Here is a 22,370-nt window from a genome sequence, read left to right on the forward strand (position 1 = left end):
ACCAAATAATTAGGACGAAGAGTTCACTAACACTGCTAAGTCAAGGCTCAAAATGCACTGTGTCTTTTCACAGCCAGACCTGCTGCCCTTGTCAGAACTGAGTGTGTTATTGTTAGCTTACCACCTCTTTAGCCTGTAAATTTGAGTCTGTCAAATGACAGAAGAATAGAAATATGACAATATTTGGCTTCTCACAGAGTGCTGGTAAACTCAAGTGATAATAAATAGCATAGATCAGTCTTGTGCCCTTCAACCAGTGAAGCATGAGCTCAGCTCATGACTTCACCAGAAATAGAAAACTCCACTATTTTCTGTTCACTGTGCCCAAGACAACTCCTGACCTCCACATCGCCCATCTATGTTTGTGGACAGTAGGTCTACTGGAGCCTCCCCCGGAGAGCCTGGTAGACTCTCTTACTATCTGAATCAATAAGTTGTCATCTTCCACACCTCCTAGACTGCTTCTTCTGCCCTGCATTGTATTTCCAGTATACATCAGGGAAGTTGAAGTCCTGCATGAGAGAAAGGGCTGTTGATTGCACAACTTCTGCTAGCTGCTCATAGAACACCATTTCTGTCTCTTTATCTTGGTTAGGTGGTCTATAACAGATCCCCACTAGGATGTCTGCCTTGTTGGCTCACCCCCTGATCCTTACCCATAGAGTTTCAACTTTATAATTCCCATTCCAGTTTGAAGACTGACATTTTGTTTATTGCTGACCAAATGTTTCTTTCTCTTCCTCACTGCTTCCAGCCCCGGAGCACATCATACGGCTCTTCCTGACTGTGAAAATTTGACAAAAAAAAATATTTTATGATAGCATAAAGGAGCCAGCAAAGCTGGCTCACTGCACTCTTTGTTTCTGGACAGATCAGAAGTTTCATCATTAGTATAAATACGGGTTTTCATCAGCAGCTGTTTTCAAATTCACTTGACATGCACATTTAAACTGGCTTCAAAGTCTCTGAAGGGCAAGGAAATCATCTTGCCTCATTCTTTAAAACTGTTCTTGCAAAGAATCTCTTAAAATTTTCATTGTAATTGTGGTAATTGCATATGGATTGGTAAAGTATTCCCATCTGATCATCAGCCTACTGTGCACAATACCAAAATAAAGAATAATGCACATAGATTGCTCCTGTGCTGATAAGTCCTGCGGGTTTTTTGTTTGCTTGATGTATGCATTGATATATAAGCAAAAGTGGGAGTGCATTTGGAAATATGAAAAATGCTAATGAATATGTAGCAAATAAGAAGATCTTCACCACTTTGCAGTTAGTATTTTAACAATATAGCTAATATATTAGGATTGATTCAGATTTTTTTTTCCAGACCTCACTCACAATTTTCTCTCCACTCCAACAGAATCATGTGATTATTTTTCCAGGAACTGAGGTAATAAAAGAAAGAAAGAAGTGAAGATAAACTTGATTGGAGAATAACCTTTCACTGACTGATTTCTTAGAAGTAATTTGGGCTTGTATCATTTTTCTGTTATATCAATTTTAGTGGTGAAAATGATTTCAGTGCAGTTACTTGGGAAGTACAATACACAGCTGAAGCAAACAAAGCCACCAGTTTCCCAAATATAAAGAACAAGCTTTTAAAAAGAACTCTATTTCTTCTCTTGAGTTCTCTGCTAATCTTATTATAAACACTGGTTTGTGAATTTTCAGATTTATTTTTGAAATGCGCAGGTTTTTCAGTGTGGAGTGTTTGTCTTAATTGCAGACTTTCTTTTCTGGCCTTGCTCTTTAATCTGTTCCTCAGATATGATAGAAATATTTATTTTCTATTAACAGGCATGATTAAGCAGGTTTATTCTAATTAGCAGGAAATTTCTCTTTGTTGTATTTTAAAACAGACGATACTTTGGTGAGAAAATCGGGCTGTACTTTGCCTGGTTAGGCTGGTACACAGGGATGCTCTTCCCAGCTGCCTTCATTGGATTGTTTGTCTTTTTGTATGGAGTCACTACTTTGAACCACTGCCAAGTCAGGTAATGTGGATACTTTTATAAGGTAAATTATAGCTGTGGGATATTATGATTAATCTAAGAGCTCTTTATAAGTATTACTAATTATTTCATTTGGGATGGTTGGCTAAATACACAGGAAAGTACTCCTTGGTTCTCATAAAATACCCAATATTGAACTTCCTTTGTATTGTGTTCCTGAAATGGGATGGGAGGTAATGTTTCTCACCCAGCTCCAGTTCCCGATGGTGCTGGCCACTCAGCTTGAAGTACGAAAAATAGGGCTTGTGCTCCTTCATTATTGTCATAACAAGCCAATAGAAGAGTGGGAATTTTTCTCACTCTTCCAGGACTTTTCCAAAGGCACACCTCAGGGAAGCATTTTTCAAATGAAGAACCCCTTCACTGCTCTGCTGAGTTCCACATCCCTGTATTCTTGCACACTTAAGACAATCCTTGAGAGAAGTCACAAGAATGAGTCAAACTTACCCACACTTATTCTTACCCTTCTCCAACTGAAGGCCACTTCTGTCTCAAGGAAAACGTGGAAATGGTAAAGAACTATTGCTAGGTTGGCCTTGAGGAACTGTTCATTGCAAATAGGACTACAAATGTTGAAGTCTTCAACGGTCAACAAACCGTAATTATATACATACAGTTAAGTACATCTTGGCTTCAGCTATAGGAAGAACCAGTATTTTTCAATAAGTAACTGACTTTTATTAGCAAAACATGTCAATCCATTTTACGGCTGATTGCTGTGGTTCAAACTACTAATGTTTATCTATTTTATTTTTCAGTAAAGAAGTCTGCCAAGCTACAGATATCATAATGTGTCCTATATGTGATAAATACTGTCCTTTCATGAGGCTGTCAGACAGCTGCGTTTATGCCAAGGTACCTTTTAAACTACGCAAATAAAATGCTTCTCTTGTAACAGAATTCCTTTCACGTTTTGCAATTGTCTTTAGTGAGCTTGGATAGATAAAATCTTCAAAAGGATAGATCAAATTCAGCCAATGTTAACATCTATTGTATTTTACAAGGACTCATTTTGGGCTATAAAACACCTGGATGCCATTTGCACTTACAGATTCAGCAGTACCCGAGGTCACATCCTACATGCATGTGCTACAGTGCCCTTGGCATCAGGTTTTATCTTATGATCCATCCTTAGTATATGGCTCCATAAAATGAATGCTTTGAGTCTGAAATTAGGCACACGGTTACTGTTGGCAGGGGCTATTTGCACGGTTACTATTTGCAGCCTAGGCTAGAGACTAGTGAGTCAATGTGGAATGCTTTGTAAGGTGCATGTCACACATCAAGGGAAGAGTTTCAATCCTCAGGATTGTCAGGCCCTGCACTCATGACAGTGCTAATTATATTAGGGAAAAATAGAAAATACGTAAGTGAGAGATACTGACACAACTGCAACATTGTTATGAAGAGAATGGAAAGCAAAAAGTACAAAAAATGCAAAATTAAATCTGTATTATCATAAATTGATTGGACTGTTGATATCCCCATCAGGTAACACACCTTTTTGACAATGGAGCTACTGTCTTTTTTGCTGTTTTCATGGCAGTGTGGGGTAAGTTCTTGTTTTAATATGAATGATTGCAGAATGTTTTTCTTAAATCTTGTGATGAAACATAGGTCATTTTCATTTCCAGCACGCTTTTTTTGGACACTGAGAAGAACAATATAGGCTTGATTCTTTTCTGTTTCTGCAAAATGAAAATGTTGAAATCAGTAGGGTTTTTTGTTTTTTGTTTTTTTTTAACAGGATATTATTTTAATGTAAAAAAAAAATGCAGTATGCAGTGTCTATGTAGGTAGCTGTATTCTGGTTTTATGTGTGGGGATTTTTTTGTATCAGAACCAAGGCCTATTCTCTGTTAATTCATATGGATTCTCTTAGCTTAGGGAAGCCCCATTTACTCTTTGCCCTAATATGAATTAGTATATTGTTCTTTTATGCAAAAAGCAGCAAAAAATAGATACACATGAGCTGGTGTAATTAAAGCAAAACCCTGATGAAATAAATTTAGGATATATTTGAATGAATAATTGATCCAAGAGTGGTCTAATTTTTGCCATAGAAGCTGAATTTTACCCATAGGACAACTCCATTTCCGGCTCAACTGCCTTTTCTACTCTGGTCTTATAAGCAAAGTTGAAGACAACATGAAACAGTCATTTCTGGCAAAACATAAAGTCTTCCAAACCTGTCCTGCATATGCCAATGTTCTTTGCCTTCAGATAGTGCCTTTAAATACTGGCTTAATGAGGTGCCTCAGAAATGGCTTCCATCTTATAACTCCAGATGATTGAGCTATCCTGACTTAGTTGTTGTTTTCTGCTTCTTACTCACATCTCAAACTGCTTGGGAAAAGTATCCAAGTAATTCTTATATTCTACATTTTAATCTGTGGATCTTTTTACTGAACTGCAAGAGCAATCCAGAAGACAGTGTCAGAGCCATAAGGAGAACATAGATTAGCTTAGTTGACTGTCTTGATTCCTGCCTCCAAAGCTATGTTTTTATCTTAATTGACTTAATAAATTAGGTCATATTCTAATGAAGCCTATTCATGACATTTCATTTAATAGTGATAGTATTAAAGTACCTTAAGTTATATTAAGGGAAAGCTCCACAGATAGGGAAATGAGCATATGCTGGAACAGCTACATTTGTCATGATGAAGAATTTGAAGAGCAGAAGATTCCATTTTAAAGCTTACAAAACATTATTAGCTTCAGTAATCACAGGATCACAGAATCGTAGGGATTGGAAGGGACCTCTGGGGAGATACACCACTGATTCTAGTTGTTGGTGAGCATGTCTTTGGACTGAAGTTTTTTGCACCACTGTTTTTGTTCTTCCTTAGCATCCATCTTCAGCACCACAGGGAAGAAAGTAAAAAATACAATGAAAGCTATCCTCTATTTTTGGCTAGTGGAGAAGAGGCTGTAGGACAGTGGCTGGGGTAGGTAATTTCTTCCCTGCTTCTGCTGGCTTACGCTGTGCTTGGTGCTTGCCACCAAGACCAGATATAGAGGCAGGAACAGCAGGTGGATGTGAGTACAAGGTGATGGTTTGGGGAATGAGCCAATGCTATGGCTCTACCAAAACTATAGTTTCTAAAATAATGCTTTACTGAGACAAGAGTGAGATAGTGGAGATATTCTCAATACATTAGGGTTAAGGCAGCATTAGGACGAGAAAAGCCACACTTCTCAGTGACTCTCTAGTGCTACACTTATGAGATGGCTTACCTTGTTCCTTAAAAGGATTTTCAGTCTGCAGTAGGACTACTGACAGCTACAGGCATTACCATCATTTCAGTAAATCATAGAGGAGAATAGACAATGATAGCACTTTCATTGTAGAAATGTTTTATTTTTTTTTCTGTCAGCATGAAACAACTGGCGAGTGGGTAAAAAAAATGGATGTGAAAAGTTTAGCTTTCCAGATGACCCAGTTTGGCAGATAAGTAACATAAAAAGATAATGATGGCAGTAAAGAAAAAAAAAAAAAAAAAAAAAAAAAAAGAGAATGAAAGCTAAAAAGCAACTAGGATTATATATCTAATTATTCTGGGATTAGCCACTGCTTTATAATCCTAAGAACCTTTGTCACTGTCTTTAGATCCATTAAGGACCTTGTATTCTGAGGGAGAAGACTCAGACATTTGTTTTGGGTTTTGGGAAGCCTCATGGTCAAGTTAGGATTGAGGTGGTATTAATGGTGGTTTCTTTCTTTTACTCTGAGGACAACTTCTTGATGGAGAAAGTGGGCTTCTTACTTGCTTTTTAAATAGAAACAAAATGCTTCTCCAAATGATAAGGAAACTGCTGTGGCCAGGCTAGGGAGATAAATCATCACCACAGATATCAGTGTGGGCTGCTTGATTAGTGGAGGAACGATGATCATGGCTGTAGTACTCTGAAGCACAGGTACCCATCTTTTATAATGCTTCATTGTGGGGTAAGTGGGTCCAGCCAAACTAAGGCTGGGATATTCAAGTGAACGAGGCAATACTGGAAGAGAAATACACTTTTCTTCAAAAAATATTTTGACTCATCACTTCACTTACTGTATTTCTGCCTTTTTAAAGCAAAGTTCTATATAAGAAGTGAAAGTAAATCGTATGGTAGGGAAAAACATGATACCTCTAAAGTTTACCCAAAAGAATTAAGGTAATTCATTTTAAACTGATGGAGCAAAGGACAAAAGATTCCACTGAAGGATTTTGCTGGTTGTTTTTTTTGAGCTTTTGTGTATTGGAACTTCTGTTGAAAGAAATGATCCAAAATGATCAAAGCTATAAATCTCTGCTGTTTATAGGAAACCATAAGTCCCTATAAACACTAATGCATTTTTTTTTCCTGGTGGACAGGTTAATCATTTATACTCAGAGTTTCATCTCAGAAATTTGAAAGTAATTTTTCCTTTTGAGAGTCACTGGTCTTGATAAAGTTTTCCAAATGTTCAAAACTTTCAGAAAGAGATATCAATAGCATTTTTTGTGTCTCTGTGCTAGAGGTAAATGCTTTGCCCTTTATGTGTGCCTGAAGATATGTCAAGCTTGACAAAAGTGTAGATCCAGTTTCTAGAAAATACTCATTCTCTATTTTAATCAGTTGAACTGGATTCTTACCAAAGACAGAATATGTAAGAAAAATATTCATACCAAGTAAGCATCACTTAGAGAGAATTCCCAGAATCACAGAATCTTTTGAGTTGGACACATTCCAACAGGTTTGTGTCTCTCCTGTGCTGAGGACTCCACATTTGGATGCAGTACTCCGATGACATATTACCAGTGCAGAGCAGAGGGGCAGGATCACCTGCTACTCCGTGCTGATCACATTTCTTTTGATGCAGCCCAGGGTACAGATGGCTTTCTGGGCTATGTAGGCACACTGTTGGCTCATGTCAAGCTGCCATCCGCTAGTACCCTCAAGTCCTTCTGGGAGCTGTGTTCAATCCTTTCCACTTCCAGCTTGTATTGTTAGGGAGAGTTGCCATGACCCAGGTACAGACTTTTGCGCTTGGATTTACTGAACCTGATGAGGTTCTCCTGGGCTCACCACTTGAGCCCGTCTAGGTCTCTCTGAATGGCATTGTCCCTTGGGCATGTCAGTTGTGCCACACAGCTTGGTGTCATCCACAAACCACTGACAATACCACTGTCAGTGTCTTCAGTGAAGATGTTAGAGTCCCAGTACTGATCACTGAGGGACACCACATGTAATTGGTCTCCATCCAGACACTGACCACCACTATCTGTGTATGATCTCACAACCAGTTCCCTGTCCATCAAACAGTCTATCCATCGAATCCATATCTTTCCGATTTGAAGAGAGTGTCTAGATATATCAGCTGGCTTTCAGCATGCTATTGACAAGCTAGATAGAAACATAAATTTTGCTTTTCTAGTTGGAGTACTAGGGAAAGCTAGTGCCAAGATATCACTCCCTGGATATTGCCTGGAGTTCAGTAGCAAAGTCCAACTAGAGAGTCCAGATATTCATTATTCTAATATTTTGCTCAAGACTCAGTGGACTGATGTTAATATCCCTGTCTTTTTCCTTGGATGCTGAAGTTTGAGTTATGAGGCTGAGCTCTGAAGCAGGGCAAGAATAATAAAGAAAAAAAGCTGCCAAAAGAGCTGGGAGTTAGGGCCAGCAAGAAATTCAAAACTCCAAGCAAGATTTTTGGAGAATTCTTAGCATGTTTAAACATCCCAATTGGAAAATAGGAGAACATTGAATACAACTGTGTCACATTATGCTGTCAAAGTCAGGAAAGAATGCAAAGTATGATAATTGGGTCTCAGTGATTACTTGAGAAGAAGCGGAGAAATTTCAAAACGCAGTGTTTTTTCAAGCACATCAGTAGTACTGTGAATCAAAGATGATTATTTATATCACATTTTAAAATATCTAGCAAGGGAAAACTGCCTGACCTGTATAGAAGGAAGTTTGGCACAGTAAAAGTTAAAACAGAACTTTGCAGATCATCCTCTTAATGATTTGAAAACAGATTTTGAAAGAAGCTTTAGGAACTGCACATACTAATTCTGACAGCTTCTAACTATTCAAAGTATGGTATGTAAAGATTCCTCACTACAGGTGAGCGAAAAACAAGAAAGAAAATAAGTATAATTTGTCATAGACATATCTGAGAGTTTCATGCCTGTGGACTCATACACCCACTTGTGTCCTGTTTCCAGCTGCTCTTGAAATGGTAGTGTTCAATCAGACTTATTTCTCCCAGAACTCTAAAAAGAACAGAGCTACTTGTTTAGCCTGTACAAAATAAATCAATAGGAGTTGACAGGAGAGAAGCAGCTCCACCGAAAGACAAGTCAAAGAATGAGCTAATGTGATGGTTCAGCAGCAGCGCCAGAGCCTCATTAGCATTAGTTTTGTAAGCAATCCAAGCAATCCCAAGCAATCACACCGTGATTATTACAAAAGGTCCTAGACATGTTAGCCTTAGGAGACTAAAATGACTTTCTTAATGATAGCAAATCATAGTAGCCAGTTACCTGCTGTAATGCAACTCCAGCTTTGTGAAAAAAGATGTCATTATGTATGAAAATGCCTTCAAACTGCAAAACAACCTTCTTAAACTTGCTATCAATATCTTACCATATCTTCAAACAGTGTTCATTTTTTAAGCATATATTTAGCTTCACTGGTTAATACATTAAGCTATAATCATTCTTATTGGCTAAACAAATCACTGTCACTGAATTTATGCCAGTGCTTACTATCATTACTATGATAGCATGTCATTACCGACATACTGCAGCAGGGCAGATGGTCCATTAAGGAAACCCTTGTAGGACTATGTGTGGAACACATTGCCAGGTTGTTGTGACACTATAATGGTGGGTACTGTCCTTGTTCATTGGCAGACAGGTTTATGTTCTGCATGGTTATCAGCCTGATGCTTTTCTGTAAGCAGTAAAAGCAAGAGCCAAAACTCAAAGCTGAAGAAGAAGCCTTTCCATTGATGTCAGTTAGCTTTAGGCAGTTTCTACGTTCTTTTATCAAAACAAGCTTTAAAAACTTTAACCCCGAATATGCTCAGTATTAATCTCCAGAATATGAATGTATAATTGCATGACTAAGGACTTCCTTGGTTGTTCTTTCTCCTTACAGAAAGCAAGCACAGTCATGTACAAGCATATTATAGTATCTTGAACTCTGTTATTAAAGGCTGTCCGGCACGCAGTGTTTCACTGTCATCTGTTAATGCCACACCATGTATGCACAGTCACATATGTCACAGATGTGATCTGGATTAGAAAAGTGTAAGACAAATATTCCAGTTTCCTCACAAGTAGTCCACAGATTTGCATGTTCCCCTGAATGTGATTTCCTCTGGATTCTGATCCCTGTGTATTTTAAATGACCTTCTAAGAAGGAAAGTTACTACTTTATCTAGTAGTAGCTCCAGTAAACATTTAGCTTCATCAGAAGTCTGCCGCTTTTGTAATGATGACTCACAGGAACAATTTTATTCTTTGAGAACCCTCACTTAGTTGATTAGAAATTAAACTTCTTTGTCTATAACTAAAAGAAATCTAAAGCCTCAATCATACTTGACACAAAAACAGACTAATCCTTAGAAAGCAATGCGCCTTGAAAACTGTTTTGATCACTGGCCTGATTTCCTGTTCAAAGGAACCTTTTTTATGCAGAGAAATGATGTAATACTTTCATTCTACAGTTATATGATAGTACTTTCCACTTTCTTGACTTAAAAACAATTTTGTGGGCTTTTTTTCTGTTCATTACAGCTACTGTTTTTCTGGAGTTTTGGAAACGAAGGCGAGCAGTAATTGCTTATGACTGGGACTTGATAGACTGGGAAGAAGAAGAGGTTTGTATTAAAAAAATTACTCCCTAATCTTTAATACAGAAAGATTTTGTAAAATATGTAAGCACAGTTTTCTTTTGGATTTATTTAAATACATTTTTCAAAGCTTCATAGACTAGAAATTAGCATTTTTTCCTTAGATTTTTCCTCTGGAATGTGAAGAAACTTTCTCAAGGGGGGCTTCTCTTCTTTACACCTTCCAAAATCCAAAAGGAGGGAGATGAATCAGCTCAAAAGACTAAATTCATTCTCTGTTGGTAGAAGAAATTTCATTAGTTAAGAAACTAAAAAGTGAAAAACAGCCTTAAACTTTTCCTATAATAGTTACCAAGAAGGAACTGAATTGATACCTACGGAGAACAAGTGGATTTTATGATGCAGGAGATAAGCAAGTTTCAGAGGGTATGGTAGGAAAAATGCTCCTAACGTGTGATTTGAATGTACAGGTGTCCACAGAGTCTGTATTCCTTCCTCTCCGGAGTTCCCTTCAAGGGATTGTAAGAGACTAAAAATAAGCCAAGAACTTAAATAACACATCTGGAAATTGGTTTCTTCACATTAACAGGGCTATCACTATTTATTCATATAGCTGCTGAGTTCAGGAATGCTTTCATATGTTCAGAGAATACTCAGGTATAGATTTACCTCTCCTGAGATTAGCAGCCTACTCTTGCCAGTGACTGATGAGTCACAAAGAGAGCACACTGAGGCAGTCCTGCCTGAGCTTCAGATATTGAATCAGGATTGAACTGCAGTGATCTTGTCCCTCATGCCTGGCTGCAAAAACGCCACTGCTGGTGCTGCTGGCAGGTAGGACAGAAGACAGACATACCAAACTACAATTTGCAAGTTGGGATTCCAGCTCATCCCTGGAGGTGTTCAAAGCCAGTTTGGATGGGGCCCTGGGCAGCCTGGTCTAGTATTAGATATGGAGGTTGGTGGCCCTGCATGGGACAGGGGAGTTGAAGCTTGATGATCCCTGAGGTCCCTTCCAACCCAAGCCTTCTCCTGACTTAACAATCCCAGGTCCCTCAGCCCCTATCAGTGAGATGTCAGTGAAAACTGTGTCTCTGTAAGGTGAAAAATTTACATCTAAACATGCTGTTTTCTAAGAGCTAATTAGATTCCCTTTCTACATTCTGCTTAGTTATCACTGGACAAAATCAGCCAACTTTATTAGCTGTTTTATAGAAATCAATTAAACTGCTCTAATTACCATTTTAAGTCACAAGCTTCTATTAATGAAGATCGTTATTTTTATTAACATTCACTGCCATATCTAGCTTTCTCTTGTTTTAATTTTCATTGTCAAATTGAAAAATAAGGGCTTGCTGCAGAGGGAAATTTGCCAATTCCTACCAACATTAAATAGAAATTAAAAAGATTTATAGGACTTCCTATAATGTTGCCATCATATTTCTGTTCTAAAAGAAGATACAAAGAAACGAAGTAATGAAGATGACAGGAAGGAGAAGTCAAACTGCTCAGATACATGACCTTGTGAATTCCTGACCAGGTTAGCTTTTCACCCAAGGAGGGCATGCCACAACTCCAGGCATATCTGGATCCCCACCCTGGGGGCACAGGCACAATGTGCTGTGATTCTTTCAGCTCTGCACCTTTGAATTTCCTATCCTTGTAAATTAGTGCAAGGTGGGAGACACGGATAGTAGCTGGGTCTTGTCTTGAGTGTGCAACAAGAAGCCAACTGCACAGTGTGCCTCGGACCCTGAGCTGAGATATGCCTTCTGTCAGTATTCGCAGTGGAATTTTTTTTTTTCCTTCATTGCCACTTTCTGTAGATCATTAATCTCAGCCAGATACAGGACTGTCAATGAGTGTCATTAAACAGGTATGAAGGTTGCTACCAGATATTCAGTTTTGTGAGGTGATCTATCCATAAAATAGCATCTGCATGATCTGAATTGACTGTAGATTGTAGAAGATACCTAGGTTCATGAAGAGATGTATACAATAAGACTTCCTTATAGAGCAGATTGTAAAATGTAATCAAACACTGGCTTAGAGAGACCTGCGGAGAAGAAAGGGGTTTCTTGCATATGACTCATTAAGTCAGATGGAGATTCCCTGCACAGTCTACAGAATGCAATTGTCAGGTGCCCTTCTACCATGCCATCACATTGTGTCCTTTCAGATGTCCGTGGGTACACAGGAATACTACTTGTATTGTTTCTCTTGGTAGATTCTGGTCTTCTCATTGGCCTTCTGGCCTGATATGGCAGGAACAGTGTGAGCAGGAAAGAGTAAGTGTATGCTCCCTCCACAGAAAAGTATACTTTTGCGTATATCCCAAATAAGTTTTGCTATGCCAAGGTTCAGAAGCTTATTTCCTGTATGCCTCGTTGCATGCTCGTTTTCCCTAATACACAAGCAAATTTTGCTTCTGTGAGTTTAATCATAGCATTAGAGCGAGAAAAGATATATTAGCTTGTCTGGCTCAACTACTGGCTAATGTAGGGCTTGTTCCCCCAAGCATAGTTACACAGACATTGCAGCTGAGCATATGTGACTATCATCGTTATTTAAATAAAAGGTTATCCTCTTGCTGTTTGATTTTGGAAATCACATGGCTTGAGAAAATGCCTTCAGAATTTGAGACTGAGACATAGTTGGTTTGGGGGTTTTTTTGAGGAATTTTATAAAAGGAGTGTATGACTTTGAGATATCTTGTTTTTACTCACATTTTAAAGGCTTGTATGATCAGATAACATCCACCTATTTCGATGTAACCATTCGAAGTCTGCTCATTTCTAAGCTATTAGAATGAGTAATCTATAGCCATAATCATTGGCTTTCAGAAAGGCCAAGTTCAATTAAGGGCCACTGATCTGTTGGGACTGAAGGAAACCAGTGATCTGGGCTCTTACCCAAAGTCACAATGAAGAACACAGTAAAAGCTTGGCAGAAAACCTACAAAGTGAGTCAGTAGCCGCCTCTGTTGTACAGCCAGCTGTACAATGAGCCAGCACGCATCAGAGCACTGTAAAACTTAATCCAGTCTGTATAGTCTGCCAGTAGCTGTGAGTCCATCCTAGCAGCCTGGTGCTTTCCCTTGTCTCTGGCAGCATCCCTGATGCCAGACATGGAAGAGATGGCAGGGCAGTGGGGTGTCTGTACTGCAAATAGAAACCATGAGGACTTCTGTGAACTGAGGGTGAATCCTGCTCTATCCCCTAAAAAGACTGTGAACAGTTGTAAGTAAGTCTCAGACTAAGAAATCCCCAGGTTTTGTTTCAGAAGAAAGTTATTACATCAAAGCAGGACTCAAACTGCTCTGCTATTAATATTGGCCAAGTTAGGAAGGATTTCAGGAATATTGAAATGCATGGCTTCAAATAATGAGAATCTTGTGCTTGTAATGGGGACGTAACCACCTAGCAAGCAAAAATTGGATTTGGAAAAATTAGGTGTTGTTTTTTTTTCCCCTGCATTGTTGTACAATTCTGGTATCAGTAGGATAATACCAGGCAGGAAAAACCCATGATATGAACCTTGAAATAACATGGCTTGCAGCCATATAGTTTGGAAAAGCATTATTTAAACAAGTAGCCAATTGGGGAGTTTACTAAATGCTTTCAATATGGTTTTGTTGGTATAGTAATGTATTTGAGTCCTCATGACGGGTACCTGATGTCCCAGCTCAGCTTTTTTAGTAGCTGTGCCAGCTGCTGAATTCAAAGATGTAATTCTCAGTAACAGCAATATGAAAAATGATTGGAGGTTTCCTGGAGAACCTTTCCTAGCCATGCTGTGCATGAACACTTTCTGTCTGTTTTTTAGGAAGAGATACGTCCGCAGTTTGAAGCCAAGTACTCCAAGAAAGAACGAATGAACCCCATATCCGGAAAGCCAGAGCCTTATCAAGCATTTGCAGATAAATGCAGCAGACTCATCGTTTCTGCATCTGGAATATTTTTTATGGTTTGAAAACTTTTATTTATTTACCAGTTTAAAAAAACACAAAATAACATAATATCTGCTGAGAGAGTGTGGAGATACTGGTTATGACTGCTTGAAAGTTAATAAGCTTTAGCATGTTTACTGCAGGCTGAAAATCTATGCACAACAGATGTCCTGAGTTTCTGTAAAGTCCACACTAATTTACTCTTCACTGAGCCTCACAGTTAGTTAAAGCTTTCCTCCAAGGTCCAGATGTAGGAGTAATATTAAGGCTATATGCATAGATCTATATGTAACTGTACAGTTGTTGGAACAGTGATATCTCATTTAGGCATCAACTTCAGCTGACTGAATTTCACCATCCTCCCCATGTAGATACTGCAGAGTGATGGAGAGGTGCCATGAGGAGGTGGAGCCTGTTACTTGCTATCATTCATGTAACAGCTGTAGCAGTAGGATTGTCTTGAAAACACAGTTGGGATTAACTTGGACCCAGGCTGAATTTACTAGGGTTTTTCTACATGGCTAGAAAATGCCAAATGAATATAACTTGAGGAACTGTGGAGAGTCAGGTAGGTGATGCAGCCCAGAAACTGTTGCTGAAAGTACCAGAGTGCCTAGCTCTGAATTTTATGCTCCACAAGTCTTCTCTATAACAGTACTTGAATCAAGACAAAGGTTATTTTCAGTGAAGGCACTTTTAATGTTGACATAGCATGGGCTTCCAGTGAGCTAGAAAAATGCTTTTTTTTCCCCCTTTTAGGTAAAAATATCCCTTTAAAAGTTTAGCTTTAAGCACAGGAGATATATTTATCAAAACTGTTCAAACATTTCTCAAAATCTCAGAGCTTTGATGCATAGTACAGTTATAAATGCAGCCTGAACCAGATTAATGGTTCCCTGTTACCAAAGGAGAGGAAAACAACTTACCACTGTGCAGGGAGTCCTGAGGCAATCCTCTAGCTCAGTAACTCCGCAATGTTTCTATTGGCTGCCAGCGTGGAAGCAGTGGATCAAATAAACTAACCCTTCACATTCACACACACGCAACTTTTCTTTTCCTTCTGCACAGAGATTGGGTCAAATAACGTGACTTAAAAAATGCAAAAACAACTTGGTTAGTCTTCAGTATTTTCAGAGTCATTTTACCTATTCAGTTAGCTTAGATATGCTCTAGTTTTGACAGGTGTAAGTTGCTTCTGCACACCCTCAGAATGCACCGAGCTTCTTCTGAAGAAACTCTAACAAGAGAGATAACAGTACTGTGCCATCATTTGTGTGAGTCACACTTGTTATTCCCAACCCTTTGTCCTTCAGGTGCTTTGCTAAACAGTGACATGAATTGGTCATGATGGAAAACAGTTGTCACTTAGTTCTCAGTTGTTGCATATGGAACATCAAGTGATTTTGCAGCCTGGCTCAGATGCAGAGCTTTCACACTGGAACTGTCACGTTTGCTGAAAGTCTCATCAGAGAAAATTACCAGGGCAATTGAAATTCTTACTTTCCTCAGATAGACTCTTTCCAAAACTGTAGTGAGAAACAGGGGATCCTGCTAGGATTGTTTCTGAGGAACTGCTTACAACTGGAGATATATTTTTCCTGTAACTGTGAATTGCACCAAAGCACAAATTCAATCCCAAATAAGACATCATTATATTGGTACATTTGGTGGAGACTAATAATTGCACATCGTGAAACATGTAAGGAAGCATGTAAGGAAAATTCCTATTTCCCAGAGCTGAAAATACTGTTTTCCACATTAATGTTAATGAGAAGATACAATATGAAGAAAATGCTTAAAACAAAAAATATACTTTAATATGATTTTAGAGGTACTTACATTATGAAAAATTAAAAAGAATTCACAGTATTTACATTATGAAAAATTAAAAAGAATTCACAATAGGAGGAACGTTCATGTCGAAGCCTTCCTCTAGAACCAAAGTTAACATATTTTCCAAGTCTTTCTCTTCATTTCTTTAGTTCTCAGAGTTGCAGAAAGAAGTTAGTTAGAAAGAAGTTTTCAGGTTCTTCCCTCTGTTGTTTTTGTTCTTCTCTAGATCTGTGTGGTGATTGCTGCTGTTTTTGGCATTGTTATTTACCGCGTTGTGACTGTCAGCACTTTTGCTGCCTTCAAGTGGGCTTTAATCAGGAATAACTCTCAGGTTGCAACAACAGGGACTGCAGTGTGCATCAACTTTTGCATCATCATGCTACTGAATGTGGTGAGTAAAGCTAACATATCCGAAGTGAGCCACCACACTGGTTGATATCTCAGTCTGAGGAGTACACTCAAATACTTTCAAGTCCTGACTTCAGTGGGAATGGAGGTTACACAGTGCATTGCTAAGCTGGGCTGACATTTTTGTTGATGGACGTCATTCACCACTTATGTTATGTACAATTCCGAAACATTATGTAAAGCTTACTTGATTATTCTAAAAAATATCTTAGGGGCACTTGTCCATGCTCATATTTTATCCTTTGCCTTTTATTTTTAATGCTTGCAGACCTCAGTCTCTTTAATTAGTTTTCTTATTTGTAATAATTATTTCAATGTTCCTTTTTATATACAGTAGCCAAGCTTATTTCTTATTTAAACTAGTTTCTGTCATTTCAGCTTCAGTTTTCATGCTACTTTACTAGTGAGGATAGGCATGTACAGATAGAATGCTTATAAGTGGAAGGGCTGAAAAGTACGTGAGACTCAAGGAGACACAGCTTGTTCCAAGAGTTGCTTATGACCTTTACCAGGGTACTGCAGAGCTGTAGTATGGGTGCACTGGAATCTTGGTGCTGGCTGAGGTTGCCTTACTGTGGACACACAAGGTGGTTTGGAACTTGGCTTGGGACGGAGAAGAAAGTGATATTTCCACGTGGCAACAGCCCCAGTAGATTAAATGGGAAAAGACTTTCAGCATTCCATCAAGATGCAGATACTTCTGAATATTGCTGCGGTAGCAGCAGTAGCAGCCTTATATTAGTTGGTCTTAGCAAGATATATATGGCCTTTTCCTCTCAGGTTGTGTTCTTTGTAAGCTGCCATTGTAAGAATACATTTTAAGGAAAAGAAAGAATCAGCCTACAAATCTGCAGGTCCTGGATGCAGGGCAGAATTCCTCTGTGCACTCAGTGGCACGAGTTTTCTGACAAAAGCATACTAGGCTTTGCTCCATAAGATAACAATAATTTTATTCTGGACAATTTATAGAGGTGTTATTTCAGGCCTGCACATTCCTGAGTGCTGGCTTGCAAACTGTTTTCTTGCCTTTGCAATACCTAAGAATTTCATAATAAAAAAAAAAAAATTAATTTTAACAGCCCCTGTTTTATAAAGCAGGAGGTTTTGGGAAGCTTTGCTGCAGGACTTCAGTTCTCCCTTAGCATTGGCAAGGACTGGTGATTAGGACTATATTTTCCTTCAGGTGGGACAACAGGTTGAGCAAAGCCAGAAAGAAATGGTGGAAGCTGTTTTTCTCCTTGAATTTGTACTGGGGACTCTTTTCTTCTCTGCTATTTTTGATTTATTGTTTGTTGTCTGCAGCTTTTGGGGATTTTCTTTAATCTACCTAGAGCACGCAATAAGCATAGAAGAAATAAAATGAAAACTGTATACCTGTGTGTCAGTACAGCATCCATTTCTAAGCTCTCAATATAAGCCATTGTGTATGCAATGAAGCAGCAGCAAAGCAATAATGCACAAACAAAATATTTGGTTCTCAAAGAGTTCTACAGCTTAGAGAAATTATTAAAATAATGGAAGATGGCTTGAAGGTGCCTTTCGAGAAACTTTGTTTTATTTCCGAAAGTAAATAAATAGAGCACTACAAAGATGCATTGCTTAAGCCTTATGCTCATTACCATGCAATAAGCACCGCAGCCTCAGAACTGGATATGGGCTCATGGAAAGAAAAGAACCCCAGAATATGAAACTGCATTAGCTGCATTAGTAAGAGGAGATACGAACATAAACCTTCACTTCCCATGATGGATGAATGTAGTTTACTGAAGTGCAGCAGTAGGATTTCTTTAGGGGAAAAAAAAAAACAACAACAAAAAAACTCTCTTTTTTCACATCAGCATTTGGGTAGTTGACTCATATACAAACTGTGACTCAAGAAAAGCAGTAGGAAAGAAAGCTAAGACAGAGTAATGAAACCAAAATGGACCAAGATCTATATAGCAGTAGGGAACTCACTGCTATAGAGCCTGGAAAACAGCCAGTGATTCTAATGCAACTTGACAACCTCTCTAAACATCAGGGGAAAGGTCTGGACTACAGGTAACTTCTAGGCTGGAAGCTCTGGGAGCAAGATAAATGCACTGACGTATCCATTGTGACTGAATGGTCTGACCTTCAAGTGTAATGGCTTCCAGGCAGCCATGCTGCCTGACCTGGGAACAACCACTGGATTTACCTAGGTTGATAAAACTGTTAATTCCAATGATCCTGTCCGTAGGAAATATGAACAAAGAAACATGATCCTAAATGGTGCTCCATGGGACTGGTAGTGATAAACTGCAGTAGTAGATTATCTGGTCGTGAAGTTGTTAATGGAATCCCTAACAATCTTACAGTTCTATGAGGAACAATAACAGCACAGAAATTTGATATTCACATCTGCAGAGCAATGTACATTTATAAAACAGTGTAGTCCCTGCTGGGATTGGGATATAAACTACCCAGGCATTTAGCACTTCCACAGTTGCCCTTAGGAGATTATTTTAAACCCAGAAGAAACCATTTTTCTTATTACTCGAATCAAAACTATTTATACCAAAGGTACTAAAAAGCTGTTGACAACAAGAAATGGTTGTTAGCGTGGATGAGATAATTCAGGATAACTTCAGGTCTTAAGCAGTCTGATCTGTAAATTGTACATAACTCAAGTAACATTTCATAAGAATAACTGCAAATGTAATGAAATGTTGCTTATACATATTCTAGGAATAAGTACTTGAGCCTGAAGTATGAGGATTTTGGTATCCTTGTAGGCATCAGTGAGAGGTAAGGACATTTAACATGTTGCAGGAGGGCCCTATCCTCATTTAAAGCAAACTGAACTGATTGCATTAGTTTATACTGATGGTGGTGATGTATTTTATGGGTTCAGAAAATCTTTGCAAATATCAACTGTGGAAATCCTCCAAGTTAGTTTTTGTAAGCTTTATTAAATTAGCAGTCTCGCAGAGAGCTGGAGACCTTGCTTCCTGCTAACATCTGTAAGTGCCACTTAGGATTTAGAACAATGTCACTGAGATCAGCCAAGAAATGACTGACTAGATATTAGGAAGAAGATCCTGACTGTGAGGGTGGTGAGACACTGGAACAGGTTGTCCATAGAGGCTGTGGATGCTCACATCCTGGAAGCATTCAAGGCCAGGCTGGATGGAGCTTTTAGCAACCTGGTCTAGTGGGGAGTGTCCCTGCCTATAGCATGGGGGTTGGAACTAGATGATCTTAAAGGTCCCTTCCAACCCAAACCTTCTATGAGGACTACTAATGGCTTTCTGAGAAGAACTCTCTCTCCCCAGTAACTTTCATTCATCCCAGCACCAAAGAAGCACATAAATAATTAAAAATACCACAGAAAGTGAAAGAATACTCTTAGTGGGGTGTTTTTATTTGTGTGATAATGTTCCACAAATAACTAAAACAAAAACACTATTGCTCTGCTTTGTGGTTTTGAAATAATTGTTAGACTCTTTTTCACTGTGTATGTAAAATAGGAACACTGACAGCACTTTTCCTGTATGTATTGTAGATGAAAAGAACTGAATATAAGCTTGCAATTATTACTTTTCCTTGATTGATTATATAATTATGGTATTATTGTTTTATAGTTTTATTACAGTCATTATCAGAATGTGACAGGGATCAATCTGAATGCCAGATCTAACAGGTAAAAGCAATTACCTAGAAAACAGTACTATATTTTTGAGCTGTCCACATGTTTAAGAGACTGTTTTTTCTCTGTTTCAGCTGTATGAAAAGGTTGCTCTTTTCCTGACAAATTTAGGTAAGTGATGTTAAATACAAAATTGAATATTATGCTGATTTTTTTTGTACAACATTCCAACTGTCTGTATGGGAAGTCTTGATTAATTTTAAATCTATTAGGAATTAATTATTTTCTTAAGTTTATGATGAAAGAGTATTATAAACTAAGCTGTAGTGCAATTGAATTAGCAACAGTGAGAATCGCTCACCTGCAGTCCTTAGTTCTTGTTCCAGCCCCTTACCTTGTAAAAAGTTGAAGTGTTACCACAAGGACAAAAGTGTAACTGGAGTTTTCAGAGACTGAGCACTCAAAACTTTCACAGGAATCTCTTTTGGAAGCAACAGTTGTTGCTTGAAAATAAGTTGCTTAAGGACTCTCAGACATATTCCTTCAGGAGAGTCAGTAACTGGGAGGGAAAAGAACAAGGTGTCTCATCAACTTTTACCAACACTCAAACTCTAGTGGTATTCTAAGTTTAACTAACTTTTCAGATCAGCCTTAAAGACACTAGAGTAAGGCTAATGTGTTTGGTTTTACAGTCAGCACATACTAGGGTAGCAATGGTCTGTCACTGAGTCTTTGAAGATCCTCATCGCTCTGGAAGATTGCAGTTGTTGGTGGCAGTTAGCAATGGCTCCTTGGGTCAAGAAATCTGAAATGAGATGATTGCCTATTAAATCAACCAATAATAGCATGTGTATGAGAAGTTTTTTGGCATTATTTTGAACTTGGGGTTTATCTGTGTACATTGATGATGTTCAGGAGGACAGATTTCCACAGATTTCCTCAGAGGAAACAATTGATTTAAGCTAGCGTTGGGGCTTTTTAACATCTAGACAGGCATCTGTGATATATTCAAAATGTGTCTAAGGTAGAATTTTATTCTGTTGTTTCTTAGATTGAGAGTCCTTTTTTTTATATCTTGAATTCAAAATATTGCTGCCATCCTCTTTCCGTGGAAAAGACACCTACTAGTCACAGTTGAGAAAAATGACTTTCAAGTATGTAATTTGCATGGGCTATTTCCTTTTATTCCCTGTGACATCCTGTGGACAGTAAGATATAATGTAGAGACCTTGAAGCTTAATTACTTTCTGCCAGGTTCTTGTGGAGGTAGGTCTGCTTCTTGTAGCCTCTGCAGACTGCACTTATGTGAGGACTCAGTGGGTCACACTGTTCTGACCAGCCTCTATTGTGTTATTTATTTACTCTAGTGGCATGAATTTCATTTGAATGATCTTTATCAGTGTAATAAGCTCAGAGTGGAATTGAAAGGACAGTCAGGATGTTCTTCTTCAGCCATTACATCACCTTTTCTGAACTCAAATCCATGTTGCTCCAGAGTTTTGCCATTCCCTTTGAAAGTCATATGAGCAAAGCTTCAGCTGCAGCAGCCCTGTTAAAGTCAACACATGCTGGCATCAAAAATCTCTGATCTTTCATTTCCTTCTGCTTAGCTGCATATGTATGTAGTAGCATGCACAGACCTGGTGTTCTTGACAGGCATTTCCAAATCACTAGAGCAGTTGTTGATGAATAGTCTATTCCACAGTTTTGTTCAGGTGTCTGAAATTTCCTCATGGGTAGAATGTCTCCAACCAAACAGAATCTAGTTTATTTTTTTTTTATATTTATTTATTTTTTTTTTTGCTTGTAATTTAATAGAGATTCCTTTTGAAGTACATATACAGGTATTACCATTATGATACATGGTACCACCATTACTACCTCTGCTTTTCTTCTGATTACTTCTGTTCACAGCAACAGATGATTAATAAACATGCTCATGCCAACTGGAAAGCAGTTGCAGGCCATGGTACTAGTGTGTTGGCACAGTAGTTGTCTGGTTAACTCATGTCTTGATTGCTCTTAAAATGGAGATTAAGGGCCAAGCTGAAGAGAAGACATATGGTCTACCTCTTTCCTGTTTGTCTCATCCATCCTGTTTTTTCTCATTGTTCTGTGAGGAGCTCCCTGGGACAAGGAAAGTGGCTCTCTGCTGATGCCTGTACAGAGCCCTTAGGTGCCCACCGCAAGATGGGCACAACCCTGAAACAGAACCACAAAGAAGATTTACTTATTTACTTCATTTCAGTGTGACATCTCTAGCAAGAAGGTGCTTACACAGCTTGTAGCTGTGTCGTTTTGGTAGATTGCAGAGCTGGAAATGAGAGAACAGAACGAGCTTGTAAGAATACATACATTATCTTGCAGTTTCCTGGGAATATACCTATTCAGATATCAGAACAGATTTCAGAGTCTTTGCAAGCTAGCTTGCTGTGCACTTCTTTTGGATACAATTTCTACTGTCAGTTTGTACAAGAAAATCAGCAGGCTAATTTACAAACACATTGCCAGCTCAGATGGGTGTCTACATCCTTTGTGCCAAGCAAAATTGTTAATCTGATTAAACCTCTCAAACTCTGCTCTCTTTTTTCACAGAGCAGCCTCGTACAGAATCTGAGTGGGAGAACAGCTTCACATTGAAAATGTTTCTTTTTCAGTTTGTCAACCTGAACAGCTCTACCTTTTATATAGCATTCTTCCTTGGAAGGTAGGATTGAT

General features: G+C 38.5%; 1 protein-coding gene across 1 annotated transcript in view; it reads left to right on the top strand.

Moving 5' to 3' along the window:
- Positions 1 to 22,370, top strand: part of ANO4 (anoctamin 4) — a 111,719-nt gene that overhangs the window by 71,105 nt on the left and 18,244 nt on the right. The window contains exons 11-18 of the mRNA XM_042889934.1: positions 1,866 to 2,000; positions 2,777 to 2,873; positions 3,510 to 3,570; positions 9,800 to 9,882; positions 13,681 to 13,821; positions 15,864 to 16,028; positions 19,787 to 19,823; positions 22,248 to 22,359. Of these exons, the coding sequence (XP_042745868.1) occupies positions 1,866 to 2,000; positions 2,777 to 2,873; positions 3,510 to 3,570; positions 9,800 to 9,882; positions 13,681 to 13,821; positions 15,864 to 16,028; positions 19,787 to 19,823; positions 22,248 to 22,359 (831 nt within the window). The remainder of the gene's footprint in view (positions 1 to 1,865; positions 2,001 to 2,776; positions 2,874 to 3,509; positions 3,571 to 9,799; positions 9,883 to 13,680; positions 13,822 to 15,863; positions 16,029 to 19,786; positions 19,824 to 22,247; positions 22,360 to 22,370) is intronic.

Source organism: Lagopus leucura, unplaced genomic scaffold (assembly GCF_019238085.1).
Source record: "Lagopus leucura isolate 7727_CA_CO unplaced genomic scaffold, USGS_WTPT01 Super-Scaffold_100159, whole genome shotgun sequence".
Lineage (NCBI taxonomy): Eukaryota > Metazoa > Chordata > Aves > Galliformes > Phasianidae > Lagopus > Lagopus leucura.